The 23,931-nt window shown below is 33.7% G+C and overlaps 1 protein-coding gene across 1 annotated transcript in view; it reads right to left on the reverse strand.

Moving 5' to 3' along the window:
- LOC110380769 (NBAS subunit of NRZ tethering complex-like) overlaps nucleotides 1-23,931 on the reverse strand; it is a 37,048-nt gene that overhangs the window by 9,943 nt on the left and 3,174 nt on the right. The window contains exons 9-22 of the mRNA XM_064043479.1: nucleotides 23,825-23,929; nucleotides 23,614-23,700; nucleotides 23,262-23,459; nucleotides 22,431-22,556; nucleotides 21,923-22,046; nucleotides 6,533-6,669; nucleotides 5,857-6,170; nucleotides 5,306-5,627; nucleotides 4,112-4,267; nucleotides 3,642-3,778; nucleotides 2,997-3,182; nucleotides 1,174-1,276; nucleotides 575-774; nucleotides 64-176 (exon numbers count right to left, since the gene is read on the reverse strand). Coding sequence (XP_063899549.1) covers nucleotides 64-176; nucleotides 575-774; nucleotides 1,174-1,276; nucleotides 2,997-3,182; nucleotides 3,642-3,778; nucleotides 4,112-4,267; nucleotides 5,306-5,627; nucleotides 5,857-6,170; nucleotides 6,533-6,669; nucleotides 21,923-22,046; nucleotides 22,431-22,556; nucleotides 23,262-23,459; nucleotides 23,614-23,700; nucleotides 23,825-23,929 — 2,308 coding nt within the window. The remainder of the gene's footprint in view (nucleotides 1-63; nucleotides 177-574; nucleotides 775-1,173; nucleotides 1,277-2,996; nucleotides 3,183-3,641; nucleotides 3,779-4,111; nucleotides 4,268-5,305; nucleotides 5,628-5,856; nucleotides 6,171-6,532; nucleotides 6,670-21,922; nucleotides 22,047-22,430; nucleotides 22,557-23,261; nucleotides 23,460-23,613; nucleotides 23,701-23,824; nucleotides 23,930-23,931) is intronic.

Below are 23,931 nucleotides of genomic sequence, written 5' to 3' on the forward strand. Positions count from 1 at the left end.
AAATATATAATAATTTATTTTTAAAAACACATACTTTATACAATTGGATATAGAAAGTCTTACCTTGTACAGGAACAACACCAACATTGAAACTGTGCAATATTTGCAACGAATTTATCAAATCCAACTCCTGTCTGATTTCAGCGTTATCATCCTTGATAAGTGTTAAACAGCATCTGTAACAATTACATAGGTTTAGAACACACAGAACAACCAACTCTCACACTTGGTACAAATGTTAGGGTCAATACTAAATTATCTACGGACTCATTGGATCAAATATTGGGCCAACATTTATGTAAAACCAGCTCAAGGTACTTCATAAACTCACATCAATGTCAAAGTCAAAAACGTTTATTGAAAGTAGGATAGTTTTTAGCGGTTTTTCACGTTAAATTTACAAAAGGACAGCACCTCCAAAACGTCCCCCTTTCACCACTTCCTAGTGTTATAGCTAGGAAAAAGAAGCGGTGAAGAACAAACTTCCTAGCAACACAGCTGTCCATTATAATTTAAATTCAAACCTACTTTGTTTGCATTAAAAAAAAAACTATTTCAAAATTCGAACACCTACTTGGCCAGTTCCAACCCCGGATCGATCAAGCTATTGGCCGAGTTGAAGTACTCCATAGCAGCCGCCGACACTAGCGCCACGCTCCTTGGGTAGTTCACTTGAGTCGACATGCGGCGGCCGTCTGCGGTGCACGTTAGTACCTCGCTGGCTAGCTTGATGCTGGGTGCGTCGCCTGATGTTAGGAGGGCTAGGGCGTAGATCTGGATGAAAATAAAGACATGGAAAAATACTTATCGATGTAGCAAACACCTACTAAACAATCAGAGATCATAAATAGGGAATGATGATCATTAATCATCCATCATGTCCTATTTTTGCTGCTGCTTTTCACAGGCATTCTTGTGCAAAGATGTCCAAGATTTGAATTGATTGCAGAGCATTGTTCACAACCAAAGCTAGAAATAGGCAGGCAGCATGGTGTTAGCAAACTCTTAGGGCAGTTATACTCTTAGGATGCCTTCGTATGTCAAGGCTACTAAAAACAGTCTTAAATTGTTATCGCTTTTGTTATTTATTACTGTATTGTTTATGTTGATTTATCTTACATAAGAGCAGACAGACGACCAAAATATGTACCTTAATATATAATCAAAAGTTACCTCATAGCACTGGTCTTTAGAAATACATTCGAACAACGTGGACTGCAGTTCCAGTATATCTTTGAGCAACTTCTCCCAATCCTGTGGCAATGGTTTTTCTTCCCTGTAACAATGTTTTTTCTTGATAAATCAGTAAATTTTTGCAATATTTTATGTGCAACGAAATAACCCATTTTAATAACTTTATCATGAGTATACACTGAAGACAATTATAATTTTCTGGTAAGATAATATCAATTTCCCCTTTGTATAAATTGGAATCTATATTTTATGAAGGCAATAGGTTTCTCGTAGCATATTACGAGCAACACAATCGAGACACATCGATATAATCACGATACTAGTACATACTAACTACAAGCATCCTATTAATTCAGAAATATCGCAAAGATGAACATAGAGATATAGGTAAATGCTTCTCCAATGATAGAACATGCGATAATTACATTCATATTCTGAAAAAAAAAAAAATAGTTCGTAGCTCCCTTAAAACATACATGAAAAAGTGTGACAAATATGCTTTAAATACAATTTTCTTCAAAGAAATATCATTCGTTACTTATCAATTTTCTTTCAGGCAAAAACATTCAATCAGATATGAATACATAGCTTATATGAAGGTTTAAGGCATACAGAACACTGTCACTAAATAACATCGATTAACAAAAATACATATATCAAATAAAATTAATATAACATCACATAATATAGGATCTTAACCTAATTTGGACCACTCAAGTTCACAGGAAACACAAAGGGGTAAAAAAAGGTGAAAAAAGGTGTCATGCTTCACATTGCCTACTTAACATCAATCTTGAGAAGGAACAATGGGCAAGTCACAATAGATTCCATCTTATGTATGTATCAGTTTTACAATAGTAATTACATTATATCAAAATGTCATGTGGTAATAATTTATATTTATGTAGATTACCGTCTTATTAATACTCGATTTTTTTTTAGACAATATAACATCTTAACTTACTTTGACCTATATTGTAATACAAAACAGACATAAAATACATAGACACATAATTGGGGCTAACTACTAAACATGGAGACATCAAAAGTTTAACATAAATAAAAAAAATATCATCAACATCTATTGTAACCCATTTCATGCGAAAAAATAAATCGAACTCCTTTTTAGACCGGCAACAGACTTGTAACACGCCACAAGCAGCGCGGAATTCTCAACGCTCATTGGTCGGATTTCATTCCGTGAGCCGACAATTCGAATTTTAACCAATCACAGAGTCGTCGTGTGGTACAAGTGTGTTGTATACCTTTACGATACTCACCTGACTGGCGGTGGGAACAGTCTAGGTATTATTTCGTGTACGTACGGTCGGTCCGCGCGTACGTAACGCCGGATACGGAAAGGATATCTGTCGATCACGCTTTTTATGTAGGCTTAGATAAATAATCTTATAAATTATTAAGTTATTATATGGGTGACGATAGTTGTTGGGGTATAAGATCAGTAACCTAATGCAATGGGAGTTAGACAGGTGTATTTTGTGTTATTTATAAATATCATAACATAAAGTGGTATTTACAGTTGGTTACCTAGGCTATTTACAAGAAGTAACAACTGAACAAGTCTGAAGCTCCTTTCAAGATCTGAAATACACAGTAACAGTCTGTCACTGTTTTCAATTAACTGTTACTAACATTCCTTTTCATTCGCCGCAGGATGAAATAAAATCGGTTTTTCCATACTACGTGGCATACGTCCTTTTTTTCTCACTATATAAAACTTGGAAAACATGATAGCTGAAAATCAAAAAAGTAAAACTAAAGTACGACATCTAATTACTTACCCCAGCGCAAGAGTCCTAGAAACTTTCGTAAGCAAGTTATAAACTGACTGCGGTTCTTCCTTTAACTCCCTCAACTCTCTCGGCGGTACTTTGACTCCTCTCCAAGCTAGGCGGCTACTAGCAGAAACTAAACGTTCCACTTCCTTCACGCGACGAACTAACTCACTGCCACTTATGCTGCCGTCACTGTGAAAATAATTTTGAAATTATGAGCCGTTTTAATGATGATGTGAATTTTTGAGTCAGTAGACATTGGTGAGGCTTTTTATCAAATACCAATTATTTAGTAAAATAGTGGCTTGATGCTTCTTTATGCTTTAAAAACTACAAATCTCGTACTGTATCATAAACATACATTTGTTTATTGTTTTCAATAAAATAATCATACTAATTCAAATGTTATACATAATTCTAGCAAAATCCATAAGTAATCTATGTTGACGACTTCATCATTACCTATTAACGACAAGCAATTTTTTCTTGGTCTATATTATTTTTGACTAATTTTATATGCCCAAAGCAATGCAAAGCCCATAATATCACATAGGTTACTAACTATTTTTTTGTGTATATTTTTTTGTATATTATGCCCGAGTCAAAGTTACTTGAAATAAATCTTATTATTATATGATATTAAATGCTAACCTTTCCTTTAGCAGCGTGTCAAGTAAGTCACAAGCCTTATCCAGCTGTTCTGTACCAGTGTGAGCGAATAGACAACGCTCTACCAACTCTAGATGCGTTCGGACATCCAGCTCAAACTCACTCGGAGATTGTAGCACCTAGATGGAAAATAATAATTATTAATTACATTGTTCCAAATTTTTTGTCTCATAAATAAAACATAAATGATACAACTGTGAAAGACAAGCAAGAGAAACTAATGTCGCTAAAATCCCATGTTACTGGGAGTTCATTGCGCAACTTCCCAGCAAAAACATATATAAAGTGTTCTAATAGAGTGTTTTTGTGGGCTGCCTTATGTAATATTGGACCTTTGGAAAGTGCTTTGAATGAGTGTATTTAAATTTCGATGTCGCATTAGGCAAATCTTTCACACTAAAACAAGTTCTAAACAAGAATTAATGAACTAAGGTTAAAGAAAGATTACTTACAAGTAAAATCGAAGACAGATCCTCAATGCTGATACTCTCGAGGTACTCGATGAGGCCGGTGATGCAGGCATCGTTACGTTTCGATAAGTTCTCGCAGCGCTTTAGAAACGGTATTACGAACTGCTTCAAGTCTGATACGAACGTTAACGGTGTTGACTGAGGAAAACAAAAATATTATTAACTTACAATTTAACCAAGAAAATATACAAAAATGTTACAAGCATCCATCTATAATAAGAAAATATTATAATAGAAAGGAAATTAAAGAGGAAAAAATGCAATTTTATCGTCCCACTGCTGGGCACAGGCCTCCTCTCACAAGGAGAAGGATTGAGCATTAATCACCACGCTTGCTCAATGCGGGTTGGTGATTTCAGACTATAGTCCAGGTTTCCTCAAGATGTTTTCCTTCACCTTTTTATCAGCCATTGGTGTCCAAGATATACTTAGAAAGTACATACAAACTTAGAAAAGTTGCATTGGTACTTGCCTGACCTGGAATCGAACCCACACCCACATACTCGAGAGGTTGGTTCTTTACCCACTAGGCCACCACGACTTCTATACCGATCAAAACGAAAAACTACTATACCGATTAAAAAAAAATGTTTCACCAATAGAAACCTATATTATCTGCGATCTATATACAAGCTGTTGATTTGCATCCGTGCCATATTCAAGGACGTAATTATGCTAATGATTCTCGACCCAAATCAACAAAAAATTTGGTAAGTAATTTTTTTTAATTTTTTTTTCGGAATTCCGTCAATGTCATCTAGCCGTATTTAAACTTGGCGCGTGTGTTACTGGCTTTCAAACAGTGCTGCGCCCTCACACAAACGCAAACACAAAGCATACGCAACGATTATTCATAAATTTCATTCATAAAATTGGATTACTTCTGAAATACTACGACATTACAATGACAAAAAAAGCAGTGCATATTAGCTATTTCCCGTCTACTGTAATTCCAATCGATTATTTACGTATTTCATGTCCTCCTCCTGAAGTATGGCACAAATGCAAATCAACACCTTGTATTTTATCTCGGTATGGGAAGTAGTGCCCGCGGAATGTGGGTAAAACCGCGGGGAACTGGCTAGTTAGTTATTTAAAGAAAATTATGCAAAATACTGGAACTTTTACAGTAATAACTGGTAACTTACAATATTATCATTACTTGTAGTAACTTACCATCTTCATCAAAATGGTGCACGTTTCCAAGATAGACATCTTCTGGACCTGATCCAGCGTCACCCCTTCAATATTGATATCATATATCAGTACATCTAACGTCAGTAAATGGAACATGATATCGTCTAACCCCTCCACTCCTCCCCCTATGGTCGCTAGAGTGACGAGAGTGAGAGCGTGTGAGACAAGTCCACTCCGCTCTTCTATCTCCCGCGCTCTCTTGTCGTACCATTTGACGATGTCGTCTGAAGCGGAGGGAATGACTCCTACGGTTTCGATTTCAGGAGTCGAATCTTCTGACCAGTTTGAGCTCCAAATCGACCTGGTTCAATTATTTTTATAATTATGTTTGGTATGTTAACATGCTACCTTAAACGGGAAAACATAAAAAGGTGCGAAAATCTGAGTAGTTCCTCTACTAAATTATATACAGGAAATCTGGATTATAAAAGTTTTCTGTATTATTTAGAATACATAAGTATAATAAAGTTCTTAAAAGACTATGACATTAAGTTCCGTAACAGTGGGATAAAAAGTACATTGTTAAATACCTGAATATCTCCTTCCTACACCAATCTTCCTCCGGTAGACATGGGGGCACTTTAACCGGGGACCTCTTATCGAACCACTCGAAAGGATGTCTAGTAGGTAACAAATGCTGATACTCCAACGGATTAATCGTCTCTGGCAACTTTTCTAGCACTGCCAACTGCATGGCAACAGTTTTGACGTGCGGCCATAGACAAGTGAGGGCCTCTATGCGACCTTCTTTCGCGATCTCCATGGCGCTGTGAACGACGCTGTTGCTTCGGAGACGGTCGTATTCGTCTTTTATGTAGGTAGATTTCTCGCATTTTAGTATTGACTGAAAATGTTTCAAAATAATGTCATTTGTAGGTTTTGAAAGAGTGTTATAATCATTATGATTTTTATACTGAAACCATCATACTTTAGTATGCAATAAATGATATAAATATAGCTGAAAGATCACATACATTCACATTCACTAAAGACAGGTACATAAGGATAGAAATAGTTCATAGGGGGTTCATATATAAGAGAATACATAGGTGGAATAGGCAGGCAGAGTAGGTACATAAGTTAGTATGACGTCAAAAGCAATGTATTAGGTTTGTGGACCCACAGTACCCACTACGGTAGATACACTACTGTTCTCGGGGTTCATCAGGGGGTCTATTTATTCCTTGTTTATTGTACAGTACATACCTCATACAGCTTGAGCCTCTCCTTGTAGAACAGCATGACGTGCCTGCAGCGCAGCAGCTCGCTGGTGTACGCGTTCAGGTGTTCCAGCGCAATGTCCTCGGGGTCCAACAGGGGGTCTATTTGTTCCTTATTTATTTCTGTTAACAACAAAAGCAACTCATTACTAATAGTGCAATGAGAAAAGAACTCTGACTGCCTGCTTGAAAGATATTGCTGAAAGTAGGTAAGTATTGGGGGTCCCGGATCAAATGAGATCCGCGACCCCCCAATACTTACTCTATTCGAAAAGATGAATGCATTCAAGATTCTCTATTCGATATGACAACTAGCAGAGATTTATTTAATTTATTCAAATACCATACATTACTATAATCTGACCTTATGAGATCCGTTTTCTAGGTACTATATTTTATGTATGGAATAATGTCTTAACCTGATCTGATTTGTTTTCTGTGGGTAAGTTGTGTTGTATTTTAATTTTGAGTAACCTGATATGATCTGTTTCATGATTATAATATTTAGCGGTTAAATAAATGTTATTGTGAAATCCTTGTTTAACCCTAGAGTACCTACTAATATAAATTGTATATTGCTTATTACTAATCATCGCCTGAGAGGCTATTTAAAAAAAAAAAGCAATTTTTAAAAGAATTTATATTTAAGGACAAAAAAACATATCCAAATATAATAGGCCATCCTCTGCTTTATTAATTGCAATAATAATAAATATCTTTTCAAACATTTGATTTCTTTTTTCATTTCTATAAAAATTTAATATCGGTTTGAGCCGATCATCATAAAAAAATATACCCACGACACTTCGTCTTTGTGGTTGAATAACGTGTAATTTTGCATTTGATTGTGTTGTGATCAGGTCTTAACCACTAAGCCAAACGTGTCGTCAAATATGTAACAAAATAGCGGACCACATCATGCCATTTTGTTTACTTTAACGATACACATGTAGTATTGTATGACATCATTCATTCGATGCACTTCCTTATATGGTTTTCATAGTATTCGCTTTTATTCAATACTTTAATTCGAACATCTGTTTGAAAATTAAACCATGAACTGTGGAAATATAATTTTAATGAATAAAACAAGAAAATATTCATTTAAAAAATTTATTAGTTACATAAAGTGTTTAAATACTACATTATCTATACACCATTTATTTAAACATAGAACGTTTTTTAATGCACACACTGAATCATGATAAATACAGCTATACAGATTATCAGAGTTTTCATATTGTTTATATAAGTTTAATAAACTAGGACAACCTTTATCTTCTAAGTTATTAATATTAGCACAATTTACAATGTTTCTTAACCACGCCACTTTCTCTGAACCTTTGACATAAACACATTTATCTCTTAAAATATTTATAACCAAATTCTGATAATTTGAGTAAGGCACAATTCCTTCTTTCCAGTATATCTTTCTATTGCGCTCAATCCAACTTACTTGTCGCCGTTCTTGTTTAGTCAAATCGTAAAATGGGAATGGAGGTTTTATTAGAAATACCTGTATTTTTTTATCGCATAATATCGCAATCTCCTTGATTATAAATTCGTTAGCTTCTGTTTTGAATCCTTGAATATCTACAATTATTGCAGTCATGATAGCCTGCGCACAATGTTACTTAACGGTTTGTATTCCACAAGTCGATCGTTAATAATTAAACAATACGCAGTTGTATTATCTGGTATCAATGTTGAACATTCAAATTCCAACCTTACATCTACCGGGCCAGTTTTTAAACAGTCATTTTGTCTTGAACAATCTATGATAAAAAGCGGTGCTTTATCTTTAAAATTTTTTAGATCAAGCAACGGATCGACTGGGCTGTTATAATACGACTGACGAAATTTCACATACATTTCATATAATATACTGTACTTATTTTCAGAAAACTTTAAGCCTAAGGGTTCATAAGGGTAATATTGAGAATTCAAAATAGCGTTACATTTGTCACATCACAATGATCAAATACTGAGCTGTCTTTCGATTTATTACTTTTTCTATTAGTCTGCAAGCAAAAAATTACATACCGGGGCTTTTCTAATTGAGAAGCAGTTTTTACTGACCAAGAATGCTTTGTGGTTTTAGGTAGTAAAGGATACTCATATAAATCCCAATTTCTAAAAGCCATCTGAATAGGTTTATCTCTTTCTAAATGCTTTAAAAGTGTTAAACGTTCTCTATCTGAAACTTTTATATGTGGTACTCTCCACTGAACCCTTTGTATATCTATTTGAATCTGAACAACTTCATCAGTAACAATAATACTATTTAAGTTAGAATTACTCCTATTCAATATAAGTTCGTGTTTACAATTTATCACAATTTTATTGTAATCCTCTGCAAACCCTAAAATCTTATTTAAAGGCACCACAGCACTAAATTGCCCATCACTTTGAAACCCGTTTAAATTCCAACCCCATAATGCAGCAACTTTACTTTCTGCTTCATTCAATGAGATGTAAGACTTTATTGTTGATGTTATTCCGGAATTTTTTATACGATCTATTTCAATTCCATTCATTTCGTATCTGATGTCTTGAAACAAATGCATAACAGGGTTATTAGTGAACGTAACAGTTTTCTTGATCGGAGTCCCATCCTTACCGAACAGCTTTGCCCGACCTTCGATGTAGATTGAACTGGCTGATGGTAGCACGTATATATCTTGCTGATGTATGGGGATTCTGATTTCATCGTTTTCTCTAAAGCTGTTATTGTAGGGATTATATGAATGGACTTCATAACTTTCGATTGAACTATCAAAGTGTGGTAAATCAGTAATCTGTAGTATACTCATACTTTAAACCCCAAAGCTTTAAGAAAATCTTTATTTGATTTAGTCAATTTCTTCACGTTTTTCTTACGTCTGTGCACCTTAACGGTTGTTGACGGAATAGGACGTTTTATTTTCACTGGAGGGTTTTTATCATATACTATCATTTTGCTTTTCTTAAATGAAGACGTAATTGAATATGTTCTTCACCAAAGTCAATACAGTAACCAAACTGATCTACAATCCTGACAGATATGGCTGAAATTATATTTTTGTTCACCGGGAAGTAAATAACGTTCTGTGGTATTTCTGTGTAGCCGTGACTTGAAGTAGTATCAGTTATGAATTCGTGAATAAAATGAGTCGGTAATCCGTTGTAATATGAACCGTGCACAAGATCACATTCGATTCTGATTACAGCTGTTACACAGCTGTTATTAACGGGCACATTTGGTCTTGTTTTTAATACTGAAAAGTATAGTAAACCGCACTCGTATTGATCAGATAAATGAAGAGGTGGTTGAAAATACGAGACCAGTTCTGATTTATTTCCAGAGATGGTAACCGTAGTAGACATGCTTGAATACTGAATTCTTTTAAACGATCCTGTTTATTTTATTTCTTGATAATACCAAAAATTCTTTAAGAAATTTAAACATAGATGTCCACAGTTGAAGGGGTGATCACGTTGTATATTTTCATAATTATAGTGAATGTTAGAACCTACATATTTTATAAATTCCTTTGGAGGCTTAAGGTTTCCGTAACTATCGAAATACTCAACATAATCATTATATTTTGCATAGGCTACCCAATGAGAACCAGGATTTTTAGAACTATCTAAATTAATAACTCCGCATTCTTTTTTATATGGATATTTAGGGAGCTCATCTCTCATAAAGACACCTCTAAAATGAGGAATTCTATTTCCATACTTCAAAATGTCAAAGTTAGTTAAGGCCCGTTTGGGTAGCCGATATCTTAGTTTTTTTCCTTTGATACAAAAATTCCAAGACCGCCTTTGTGTGATTTAAGGTGTAGTCCTTTCCCAATACATAGAGCTTCCATTTTTTCATTGTGTCTCTTCGATTCCTCATACAGTTTTTTAGCCATTTTGTATTCATTTATGGTTTTGGCAATACCAGCTGCACCACCTGCTAAAGCTCCCGCTGCTGATAATCCCGCAAAAATAGGAATCAGAGGTAGTACTCCCCCAGTTTTTGGAATAGGAATAACACGAGGGAGCTTAATCGATGAATCATCAGCTAATTCTCTGGTAGCAGCAATAGCTAATTCTATAGCTATTTTCTTGCTCTTAGGTTTTAATTTTTTTATGTGTCTTTTTGCTTTTGTAATAACAGTTTTTAATTTACTTTTTAATCCTTTTCCAGATGTAACTTTTGGAGAATGCTTTTTCCTCAAACCAGAACCAGTTTTAATTTTTGCCGACATAGCCTTACTTACTAAACGTGCCGCGAGTTTTTCGCCTGCACTGGCATCGGAAGCAATCGCTCGCTGTTTCGCCATTTTTAACAAAATTAAATCAGCCTTATGTCGCTCTTTCAAGTTTGATGAATTGTGATATGCAATATCGTGATCTTTGCAATATTCGTCTAACTTATTTACACCGTTATCTCCTTGTGCAAGTCTTTTTATTAATTTAGTACCAGGACCACAGTAATTATATCCTGGTAAGTGTAATTCAAATGGTAAATTATTAATAAGCCAATTGAGAAGACTGCTCTCTCCAAAACACATTATAAGACTGATGATTCCGTATTGAATACTTTAATAAATAGTTATGCGATTCGAGTTTGTTGCTAATACTATTTTATTTATAATATAACATTCGATTTATCAATCCAACTGTTTTCAGCTGAAGACAAACCTAGCCATTTTACCAAAACCCTGCTACCTTTTCTTCTAAGAACTTTCTCAACTAGATATACATTGGGATGTTTTGTTTTTTGAAGTTCTTGTGTATAAAATGCACCTAAAATAGGCTGACCTCTGATAGTATCTTCGATTAAGTAAGTTATAGGGGTTGTATTTTGTATTTTACAAATTTTAAATATTTCTGTTGACCAGTTGGGAGTATAACCTTTTTCAAATGTTCCTTTGTATTTACTGATACGCACATAATCACCTACTTTGTACTTGCTTTTTAAATTATCATTTTTTAGCAACTTTAAGTACCTTTCTAATATCAGTTTTTTATTATTATTGTCTACATTAACAGGGATTTCATTTATGGTGCGATGGCGAGTGTGATTGTATTTGTAAATAACCTCGTTGAGGGTACTATTTACCCAATTGTAATTGCCTTTTAAACTAAATTCCTTATAGACTTTAGATTTCAATGTTCTAATAAATCGTTCAACTATTGAAGCCTTTTTTGTTGAGAAGGTTGAATAATGGTTAATATGATACGCTGTCATAAGTTTCTGAAATTCGTTATTATAAAATTCTGCTCCATTATCCGTTTGCAGATTTTTAGGAACACGCCCTTTATCCAACAAAGTTTTGAAAGAGTTACACACATTTTCTTTAGTTTTACTTCTCATAGGAAAGGCCCAAGCATATTTCGAAAATGTATCAATAACTGCAAGAATATATCTGTAATTTTTGTTTTCTTTTGAAATTGATTGCATATCAATTAAGTCTGCTTGCCACAAGTCATCTATATCTTTCATGATTACATGTCTTCGTGGATAGTTCACCCTCGCATTTTTATGAATTTCGTTTACGACGTCAGCTTTGCTCATGTTCACAGTTCAGTAAGTATATTTGTCTTGAGTTCAGCTTTAATACTGAATAAAAAGCATACTATTTTAACTATTTATTATTTAATTATGTCAGCTTCTTTTAATTCTTCGATAATTGATAAAATTTCATTGTCATGGTTTGTATTACCGGCATCTCGGGAAGCAACTAATAGTTTCAATCTCTCAACAAGTTCGTTAGGATCGTCCCAATATACCAAGTCAGTATCTTTTTTGTATTTCTTTAGTGTTGGTAAGCTTCCTCCAAATTTAGTGACAATATTACTGTTTAACGATTCAGAAAACAATGGTTTGATTATTTCACGATATTTTATACCTTTATCACCTCTAATTTGTCCATTAGGATTGAAATCTCTCTTATGTGCATTTGTATAATGCAACATATCTTTATACACAAGTTTATCTTTGCTCGATATTATTTTCAAATCAGGTTTTCTTCGAAGTAAAAGTTCTTTTAAACCAGGGGTTAAATTGTAGCTTTTGTCACCAACTTTAATTAAAATGATATTATCATCATTAACACTATCTATTTTAGAAAATGAAACTATTGAATTACCCATTAGTAATTTTTTGTTTGCACTCCTTATTCCAAATGGTATATTTACTCCATCATAAATATCATGGATATCACCGCCCTCTAATGATATTTCTAAGTCTTTCAGTAATTCTGTCTGGGGGGACTTTTTAACGAACTGCACAGAATTCAGTTCTGGATCGCAGCATTCTTCAAACTTTGTAGATGAGCTGGTATTAATGTCATCCAATTCCATGTCTTCGAAATTATTATTAGAGTGTGTATTTTCTATTGTTTTGCTCGAATCAACTAGGGTTTTAAGGGGATCTGTGACAGGTTTTAACATTTTGTCGAGTGATAAGTTCATTGAGTGTTCCTGGTTTTTCATTTGTTTTATTTTATATTTTATGGAGTCTACAGACTTCATTAATTCTATTTTAATATTTTTCTCCATGTTGTATCTATTATCACAACTGTATTAAGCTAAAGAACAAATTATACTGAATTTGATTTTGCATGTTAATTACTTATATGCACACATAAACAGTCAGTCAAATTTAAAAAACATATCAAAATTCTGTCTGTACCTTCCGTTATTTAGTGCTGATTCTTTATTAATAAGTAGAAAATTATAAGGTTTACTCCAAACAGTTTGACAAAGATTTCTGAATTCTTTCCACTGTAAATCAGAACTAACATGCTCTTCATAAATATGTTTTAAATTCACATCATCTTGTTTGAATATAATAAGAAAATTCACATTGTCACGTAACAGTTGTTTCGGAATTTTCGAATAGGTTTGAGATAAATAGAAACAATCTATTTGTTTATGCCTACCCATACAAAAATAATTGCGGATATTTACTTGATTTTCACACGCAACATCATCGAAAATAAATACAGAGTTTGCTAGAGCTTCACTCGGAGAAATTACATCTTTATCATCACTAAACTGATAGAAATTAATTTGTGGCACTCTTTTTAGTACTTCGGACAAAAAACGATATTTTGGTTGAAAATAAGTCTTGGTGTAAAGATAAAGATTTCTGAATTTGAGCCCGTTTTCATGCAGCAGTAAACTAATCATAACATTCGTTTTGCCACAACTTGATGGACCGCATATTATACAGCGAATAGTATCTGGCAATAAAGCGCTATGTCTGATGTGATGAACGGAGTCACTTAATTTTATATTATTAACACTGAGGGATATGGGTTGCTTGATCAACTTCATCTTACCGATTAATGAAAAAAACGATTTTACGTATATATATATATATATTATATTGTGGAGACAAAAGGTGCCACCATAATAACTTCACTTCGTTGTTGTCTTTTCCATAAGTATAAAATAAAACAACATATAAAATAATGACAAATGTGTTTATTCACAAACTTAATAACAATATACATAATATAATTAACAATTAAAATTAACATTAAAACTATCTACAATACTACTTTATAGTGACCCCATGGTAGTGTTTCAATTTGGTTTGAGAGAACATATCTTTTATCATCATTTCTATTCATCACCAGTTTGCTTACTTGTTGTGAATATAGTACATGTTTTATTGACCGAATTAAATTCATTTTACATACTCTAGTTTCATTGTTAAATAATGCCTTATTGTAATGTGACATCTTTAGTCTTTTTGTCACAGAGTTTGAGATACCTTTTGCTTTATTTATCTGAATTTTAGAAGCTAGCAAACAATAAAGTTTTGCTCTTAAACCTGTAAATTCCTTAATCACGTCTCCGCCCAGTTCGTCTTTAAATAATCCAGGTACTTTTGCATTTACTCGAGGAATTAAATAAGGGTTATCTAAATCAAAATTACTCGTGTCAAACTCTTTCAATTTTTTTTTTTTAATATCACAATAAATATCTTTCGTATAAATTAAATATAGCAAGCTATCGGTATCGGTGTAACAAAGTCTTACATTATTCATATAATTTTCTTTTATCATATAGTGATACTGATATAGATGCAACTTGGCATACTCTAAAACAGTAAAGCCGATATATATTGGTTTATCAAGTATGATTTTTTCGGGCTTTAACTGAATAGCTACAAAGTTTTCAGAAAATATAGAAACGCATTTCAAATTAGGTTTGCAAATTAGTTTTCAGCACCAAGTTGTTTATTGGTAGCGTTATCTGTATCTCTCCATTTCGTGACTAATTTAATATCTACTTGTTTACGTTTATTCTCAATCGTTTTACCGAAAATGGAATTATTCAGAAGTTTAAAAAAGTCTTTCTCAAATGAAGTTTTAGACGCTTGACGTAAACTAGTATTTAGATCAATGTATTTTTTTAGATAATTTTCTTGCTTGAATGTAAGAATACGATGTATTTTTCTCAGAACAAGCCCACGTCTCAAGCATTCCTTTAAATGTGTATAATGAATTACATAATTAAATTTATCATATAAATTAGCTATAAGTTTAGGTGTCTTTCCTCCTGGGGGTATAAATTTTTCTGGAGCGAAAGGTAAATCACTATGGAAGTCATGTATGTCATCGGGATATTCAAGATCCACCTCTAATATAAAGCCGTAGTTACTGTCATCCGACACGTTCATTATATTGAAACAGTTAAGTTCCTCCTGATTCAAAAATCTAAACTCTGAAATAGGCATCTTTTTAGTCATAGCGTAACCGTACAAATTATTACAGTCAAGATATATCAAATAGCTAGAAGGTTTTAAATCATTGAAATCGGGTAAATATATGTTATTAGCTTTTGCATGACGTAGCGAGCATTGTGCCAGTCCTCCACGTATGCCCTTTTCTAACATTTGATATATATGTAAGTCATCAATTAAGTCTAGCTCGACACGTGTGTAAAGTAACATAGCATCCCAACTCAAACTTGGTGCTGTAACATAGTATGCAGGGTCTAATTTATAATATTTTAAACTTATGTTACGAAAATTTTCGAATACATCGCACAATATTAATACATCGCATTTCATATATAAATCAGTATACTCGCCGATAGTTTTAACACTGAATTTGTTCCACACAGTGTTTGCATGTTTATATTCTTTATCCGTAATGTGCTCCATTTTCATAGTGTTATAGAAATATATTTTTTCAGGTAGTTTTGTTTCTTCATACTTGTCCCACGTGTTAATATAATCATAAGGATAAATACCTTTATTTCTGAGCAAATGAATGTTTTCATTATTGAATTCCCTTGACAAATGAACAAAATCATGATCTGATAAGCTTTTACTCAAAGCATCTAAACTCGAGCTTAAAAACTGGTATGAATCTATGAACTTTATTTGAATAGGGCGTTTGTCATTCTCGTTATGAATGTATTTAGTAATAGTCAAATATTTTTCTTTAGATTTAGGTATAATTTTAATATGTCCTTCATATTTTACTAACTCTTTTAAAAACAGATGAGAATCATAGCTCGACAAATTATGGAAAATTATAGGTACGAAGGGGCATACTCTAAACATTAAATTGCAATGAGCATGAGCAGGGCCTCTATACTTGCCTGAGATATGATCGTGATCACATACTTTATCATCAAATAGTAATTGATCACATATGTGACAAGTACTAGCATTGTTATATATGATTTGCTCTTCCTCTGTTAAAGGTTTAATTTGTTTTTTATTCGACAATATTTTAGTTATTTTCTTCACATCGTCAATTAATCTATTAATAAAAACTTCTACACAATCCGGACCTCTATATGTAACAAACTTATTTTGACTTGAATCGTGTGAACAACAGATATAATATCCAAAACAGGAAGGTTGATGTTTTTTCAAATTGTACGTTTTATCACTCATTTTTTCGTCACAATTTAACAATAGGCTTTCAAAGTCTGCGTAAATTACGTAATTGATTTTTTGTTTTCTTTCATAGTTTTTAAAACAGAGTCTAGTACTTTTTTCTGGTAAGACTGATAAAACTTTAGAACAAATATGAGATTTATATTTGGTTTCGCTGCTATAATATTGTAAACATGATTCACATAGAAAAAAATTGCCTTTATGGTTTGTAATTTGTCGTCGTACTAATCGCGCCAGATTTTTAATAAGACAATAATGATGTTTTCCTTTCCTTTCTAAGTATAGCAAATTTACATGAGTAGTTTTTCTGTCATTTGTTAAATATAGAGGACCGGTCACATTTTCACCCTTATCGTCTACTCCATAAACATTTATGCTTATGTTATTGTTTCTTTCAAATATTCGTATGTCTTGATATGAAACTGGAAACGACATTTCTTTGATATTTAATACAGAACTGTAGTGCGGGTACGATGTGGTGCGACAGACATTTAACTTACTAGGATATAAGGCTGCTACAATACTCCACAAAAAGCAATAATTATCATCGTTTTGTATGTTAATACAACTTTTCGTATTTTTAATTTTTGTCGGTAATTCTAAATATGTCCCTCCTCTCAACGGACAATATTTATTAATGTTGATTTCAAGATGACTCAATGAAATATAAGACCATCCAGATTCTTTATGTTCGAATTCTGACATTTTACATTTTAGAAGTTCAATTACATTTGTATACATATCATTAATATTCGTGTTATTACAAACAATTTCATATTTCGTATTAAATGATTTCATTTGTTGCTCACTTGTTTTCAGTAATGCAAAGTAAGCAAACAATTCGAAATTTATCTTGATACAAGTATTTTTTATTAATGACATATCTATGAGTTTCAGGATATCGTTTTTATTCTGACACAAGAATGCTTCAGGAGTAGCGTATTCAACACCTTGTGCAGGATTTAAACGATATGTTATGATTCTGTTCTTGAATGCACTTGCAATAATGTAAATATTATCAAATTTGGTTTGTAATAAACTATTACATTTATGAATATTCGTTCTCACATGATATCTGATTTCTTTTAGTGGTAATTTAATTAGACATTTATCACATTCTATTAATTCTGGATTATTATTGTATTGTCTCCGATGAGTAGACGAGGATTGTACTGCAAATAAAACAAAAATACAATATGCTTACATATATTTAAGTGGCTAAAAAATAATTATGTTAAGGTTACATTACAGATACCTATACTTAAGAGAGTAAAAAATAATTATGAAAAGGTTACAAAATTAATATTTTAGTTATAAGAAATTTAATGTAGATACACATTATTTATCATAATTATTCATCATAATCACGTCTAACTAGATTAATAATAAGCACTGACAAATTCTATAGGGCTCTGTTTAAATTCCTGACGGGTTTTATTTATAAATTCTTTTAAATGCTGCCATGCAGGCGTCCCGTCATCAGTTCGATTTTTTAGAGTAATAATCGAATGCCTCCAGCGATTCATAGGCGCTATGCGTTCGATTTCTGCACAATCATAAATTTTTAATTCAACATAATACCTCCCTGTCTTTTTTTCATCAGTTTGCCTAGACAACCCATTTGCTACTCGACGGGTGCAATATGAAAACAGTGGCGGTATTTTTTTACCCTGAGTGCTTCCAACAGCTTCTTCTTCCCGATCATCATCGCTGTCGGTGCCAAACAGTTCATACGATGTAGGCTTCATGCAAGGAGAGATGGGGTGGATAGAAGATTTCTTCCTCTTCTTTTTATCTTCCGTTTTCGATGATTGTCCTTCCGCCAGTCTCTTCACAGGTGCCGATGATTTAGATGAACCTGACGCCTTGTTGCTTTTCTGATGCTGCTGCTCCTGCAGTTCGGCTTCGTCTTCAGATGAGAAGAGATGGCTTGCTACTTGCTTCGACCTGAATAGATAAGACAATGATATAGTTAACATACAGGACATTTTAAAACACTAACCGGGTGATAAGATATGATATGAAAATAAGTATATTCAAATATGGACTTGCTTGTAATTACATTGTGTTATTTTATAAAACAGAAACATGAAATAAATGAAGCGAATTAGATGAAATAATGAGAAGAATGAATTGATGAAAGAAAAATAGCGATGGATAAAATGAATCAGTAAATGTAATTAATGTATACATGAAATGAATGAATAGATGAAATGAATGAATAGATGAAGTGAATGAATAGATGAAATGTATAAATAGATGAAATGAATGAATAGATGAAATGTATGAATAGATGAAATAGATGAAATGAGTGAATAGATGAAATGTATGAATATATGAAATGTATAAATAGATGAAGTGAATGAATAGAATAATTTAATGAATAGATAAAATGAATTAATAGACAAATTTAAAATTAAACATTAAACAATTTCAGAAAATAAAAGTATGAATATTAAAGATAGAGTGAAATAATGAGAAGTACTTACATTTTGAGTCTTGATATGTAATTTATGAAGAAATTCAGGAGCACTACACTTCCAGAAAGAAATGGTGTTCTAGTTTGTTGGAGATGCGTTTATATAGGTGCAAAATCACGTCATCGATATCCTAATTTGTAAATTGCTGACATACGAAAAAATAAGCTCATCATGAGGACTTCGTACACTTGTAATATCTACTAACAATAATAACAACATTCTGCAGAAATTCAGGAGTACTGAAGTTTTCAAGAGGAGATTTGGTAGCGGAGATAGTTAAGGCTGAGTTTCTAATCACGATAAAACACTGAACCGATTTTGTTGAATTTTGAGACGGGTATAGATATCTGGAAAGGACAAAAGCTACTTAAAAACTTGATTTGCAGATGAACATTTAAAAACTTTGTTTTTGCAGTCGGTTAATTTGAAAATAACTAGGAATCTATACTAATATTATAAAGCTGAAGAGTTTGTTTGTTTGTTTGAACGCGCTAATCTCAGGAACTACTGGTCCGATTTAAAAATTTATTTCAGTGTTAGATAGCCCATTTATCGAGGAAGGCTATAGGCTACTTTTTATCCCACTACGGGAAGTAGTTCCCACGGGATGCGGGTGAAACCGCTGGCAGAAGCTAGTACTATATAAATTAAATATTATACAAGCGTAACCGCAGGTAGGAATAGTATTAAAATAACAAACAACTCGACACGTGGACGTAAGACGACCTGAAATTCTTTAAATACTTTTACTAAAAAGGAATCAAAAATATAAATAACTTATTATGAACCTTAGTGACAAAAAAAAAGATAATAAAAAAGTAACTCTGTGTATCTGTCTGTCTGTTTGTTAGGCACACTTTTACGTCTAAAACACTGAACCGAGGCCACTTTTTATCCGAGTGCGGGAAGTAGTTTGATCGGAAAGCGGATGAAAGCTGGCAGAAGCAAGTACTAAATAAAGTGAATTTTATACAAGTGTAACCGCAGGTAGAAATAGTATTAAAATAACGCTAAGATAGCATTTTCATATCGATAATCAACTAGACAAGCGTTAGAACCGCAGCGTTTTGAACGCATAAATTACATTGCAAGCGGCATTGTAACATTATTATTTTTAAATAAGACTTTATTAATTAATACTTTATAGAAATTAAAGACTAAATTTGTTGGTATTTATCGATAAATAATAAAAATATTATTTTTACGCTGTTGTCACAAAGCTATAGGCGGTTTACCCGCTCGTGTGCACGCTCGTAGCAACGCTAGGTTGCTTATACAAACAACTCGGCACGTGGACGTAAGACGAGCTGAAATTCTTTAAATACTTTTACTAAAAAGGTATCAAAAATAAAACTTCTTATTATGAACCTTATTGACAAAAAAAAAAAAATATATATAAATCAGAACGCAACACTTGAAAATACATTCAAAGTGAGACTCCTGTCTGATAATGTCGGTAAGTAAAATAATTAATATAAGTAATTAATACAAAGTTAAATAAGTTCAATAAACTTACAAAAAGTTATTATAATGTTTTGTTTCAGGAATCTGGTGATCTTATCATCCCTAACTCCGGATACTCGCCACTGTCTCCGCCTCCAACTGATCCTGAGAGAACCATGCGTCAAAGAGTAGTAAGCGAGTATTCGGAAAGAAACACACCGTTTCAACTATTCCAATTCGAAAATACTCCTCGCAGCAGCGGTAATAAAAGACGAGGTGATGATATTATATATTCATTTATCAAGAAACCTTGTAAGGGTAGAAGGTCTAAAATAATACGCTTACAAATTTATGACGTGGAGGAGTTCCAAGAGAGTGCATCATGTAACTGTGAGGCCAGTGTGTGTGCCCAATATGTTGTCGAAAATATATTTAATGATGATGTATACAAAAGTGCTCGTGATATTCTAAGTAAAATGTATAAAAAAATGTAAATAAAATTTTGTATCTCTATATTATTTTGTTTCATTTCTTATCATATAGATACTCATTCACTTTACTCATTGCATTAAAAGTCATTGCTGTGAAGTCAGATAGCATCACAATACATAAGTGGGTATACCTAGCCAGTTTACCTAAACCAATTTAACCATATGTTAATGTAAGAACATTATTAATCTTTATTCCACACTGTAGTTACAATACATCATTCCATATAAAAGTACATATGTACTGTGTACTAAAGTAATCGAATAATATCATAATGACATAATATAATAAAGAAACATGTACACACGTAGGTATGCATTTATACCTGACTGGCTGACATTAGGCAGCCAATATAAAATAATTCAACCTTCATTTATGGCTTAAGATTTGTAAACAATCTATCCTAGTGTTTGACTGGCGGTATCATTTCGAATAGTGATTTTTAAGCAGAGGTTTCTGAATGCAAGCGTAATTAATGCAAGCGAACGTAGAATAATGAATAGAAGTACCATTATGAATAGATGTTATTGAATAGAGAGATCATTTCGAATTGAGATTATTGAATAGAAAGATCATTTCGAATTGAGATTATTGAATAGAAAGATCATTTCGAATTGAGATTATTGAATAGAAAGATCATTTCGAATTGAGATTATTGAATAGAAAGATCATTTCGAATTGAGATTATTGAATAGAAAGATCATTTCAAATAGAGATGATTGAATAAGAGGATCGTTTTGAATATAGTATATATAATATAGAGGGCTCGGATCTCAATGTACCTAGTCGTCATTTCAAATAGAGAATCTTGAATGCATTCATCTTTTCGAATAGAGTAAGTATTGGGGGGTCGCGGATCTCATTTGATCCGGGACCCCCAATACTTACCTACTGCTGAAAGCCTTAACAATTTCGAAAACTTTAGAAAGAATAAAAAATAATTAATGTTATGGAAGGTCTTTTCAAATGGCTGTCCTAAGGACCTCTGGTATAGTGCCACTGGTGTAAAAAACCTGTTGGGGTAAAATACTTTAAGTTAGGGTCGTGTTATTCTTACCATCTAGAATAGTTTGGTCAGTTAATTCCAGTCCAAATTGCAACAGTTCCTTAGCAGCGGGTAATGTCTCCGGTAGCCTGTCCACACACTGGTGAACTGCCCAGATCTTCTTCGATACTTTGCTCTGGAAACAGAAGAATGAACATCACAATCAGGGATGCAAAGGCGGGCAATCAAAATTGCAACACGAAACTTTTTTTGGAATTCTAACGATTAAATAGACTAGACGATATACATATGGCTTAATATCCACATTATGTAAATTCAGGTAGATAAGTGTAGGTGTACTACCCACTGGAGGGGAGAGCACCGAAGGGTATCATCGGGGGAGGACCTAAGGGAATACATAGGTTAGTAAAACTATACGGCTTGACACGGGCTTGTCATTACTAGACAGCTAGACATGGTGTGTCGTCTGGTTGAACATGAATATTCTTCGTACCTATCCAGAATGTTAGTGCTGTGTAGTAGCTACACGATGTGTGACGTCACACACAGACATACGTACCAAGTACTTCTGTATAGCGTCGGTGGAGACGGGGTTCTTGCGCCACTGCTGCTGGTACACGAGGTCGCTGTCCAGCGCGAACGTGTCGGCCAGCGCCAGCGCCTCGCTGTAGTTGCCGCTCTCGATCTAAAATATGTATAGAAAAACCTTTAAATAAAGTTAATAAATAGGATATCTAATCATCACTATCCACTTCTAAAACGTATCCAAAATCTGTGAGAACGCTGCAGCCACATTCTCCGAAGGAACCCCAGACGCATTCCGAGGCAAGACCTAGATTGGAATCTCTAACGAACGCGGAAACGTGGTCGCCTTAAAAATCCTTGCGGAGGACGATGACCGCAGAGGCAGCGACTATAGGAGTGTGGAGGATTGGAATCTCTAACGAACGCGGAAACGTGGTCGCCCTAAAAATCGTGGCGGACGACGATGACCGCATAGGAGGGATGTGGAGTGAGCATTGTGGATGCCTTCTGCCCCAAATAGAGTGCCTATGACTATAAGTCACATAAGTGAAGACATAAGGAAGTATATAAGGGAGTTTAGAGGAGGAACAAATAAGAAGCATATAGGGAGAGTACATTAGCATATAGAAAGCCAGTACATAAGGATGTACACAGGAGCAGTACATGAAGGAGTATATAAACATGGTATGCAAGGGAGTGTATAGGTAAGGACAAATGTCATCATGAGTTTCTTGCGTCACATCTTCTTCACCGCAAAAACACAATATAGTCAGTGAAGGCGCTTGGAGGCAGTCCCATTTCTTCAATCGTAGATGTTCGAAAAATTATGTTTTCCAGCCTATTTTGAATAAATCTTTTTACTCACCTTGCGCGAGAACAGTTCAGTAGGCGTGGTACTCTTAAGTCCCAACAGACGATAGACTCGCGACACTACAGTGATGCGCCGCGGCTTCGGCTGGAACGTCTCGATGTCCGTTATCGCGTATAATATGGTCTTTATTAGTTCTTTTGCCACTTCCAGCATCGTGTCTTCCGTGTCCGATTCTACTTTTACTACTTCCATCTGGAACAAAAATTATAATAATAAACGCCGCCAGATTACAAAATGTTTAAGATATAAAAAACATTTTAAGAAAAATATAAAAATAGGTTAGAATTATTTCAAATTGTTTTGCAGGCCTTTTTGTCTCAATATTGAATGGGTTACAAAAACTTACACTTTCATCGCTGCGTGACTTCTTGGCAGGCAGCACATTGCTCTCACATTCTAACACCATGAATGTACCGGCGTGGGCGCATGTTATCTGGGAAACAAAGTATTTATTATAAAAAAAAGACTTTAATATATATTGCCAAATCAAATAACAGATGTGACAATATTGAGCACGTACATATTTAATCAAATTGGTACGGATGTGTAAAGCGTACCTTAGGAGATCCCTGAAAGAATTCCGGCTTCTTTCCAAGAATATTGGCCATAGTTTCTATATCGCATATCGTAACCGCTCCACTGAATCTCGACACTATAATCTCCT

Source organism: Helicoverpa armigera, chromosome 3, assembly GCF_030705265.1.
Source record: "Helicoverpa armigera isolate CAAS_96S chromosome 3, ASM3070526v1, whole genome shotgun sequence".
NCBI classification, from domain to species: domain Eukaryota; kingdom Metazoa; phylum Arthropoda; class Insecta; order Lepidoptera; family Noctuidae; genus Helicoverpa; species Helicoverpa armigera.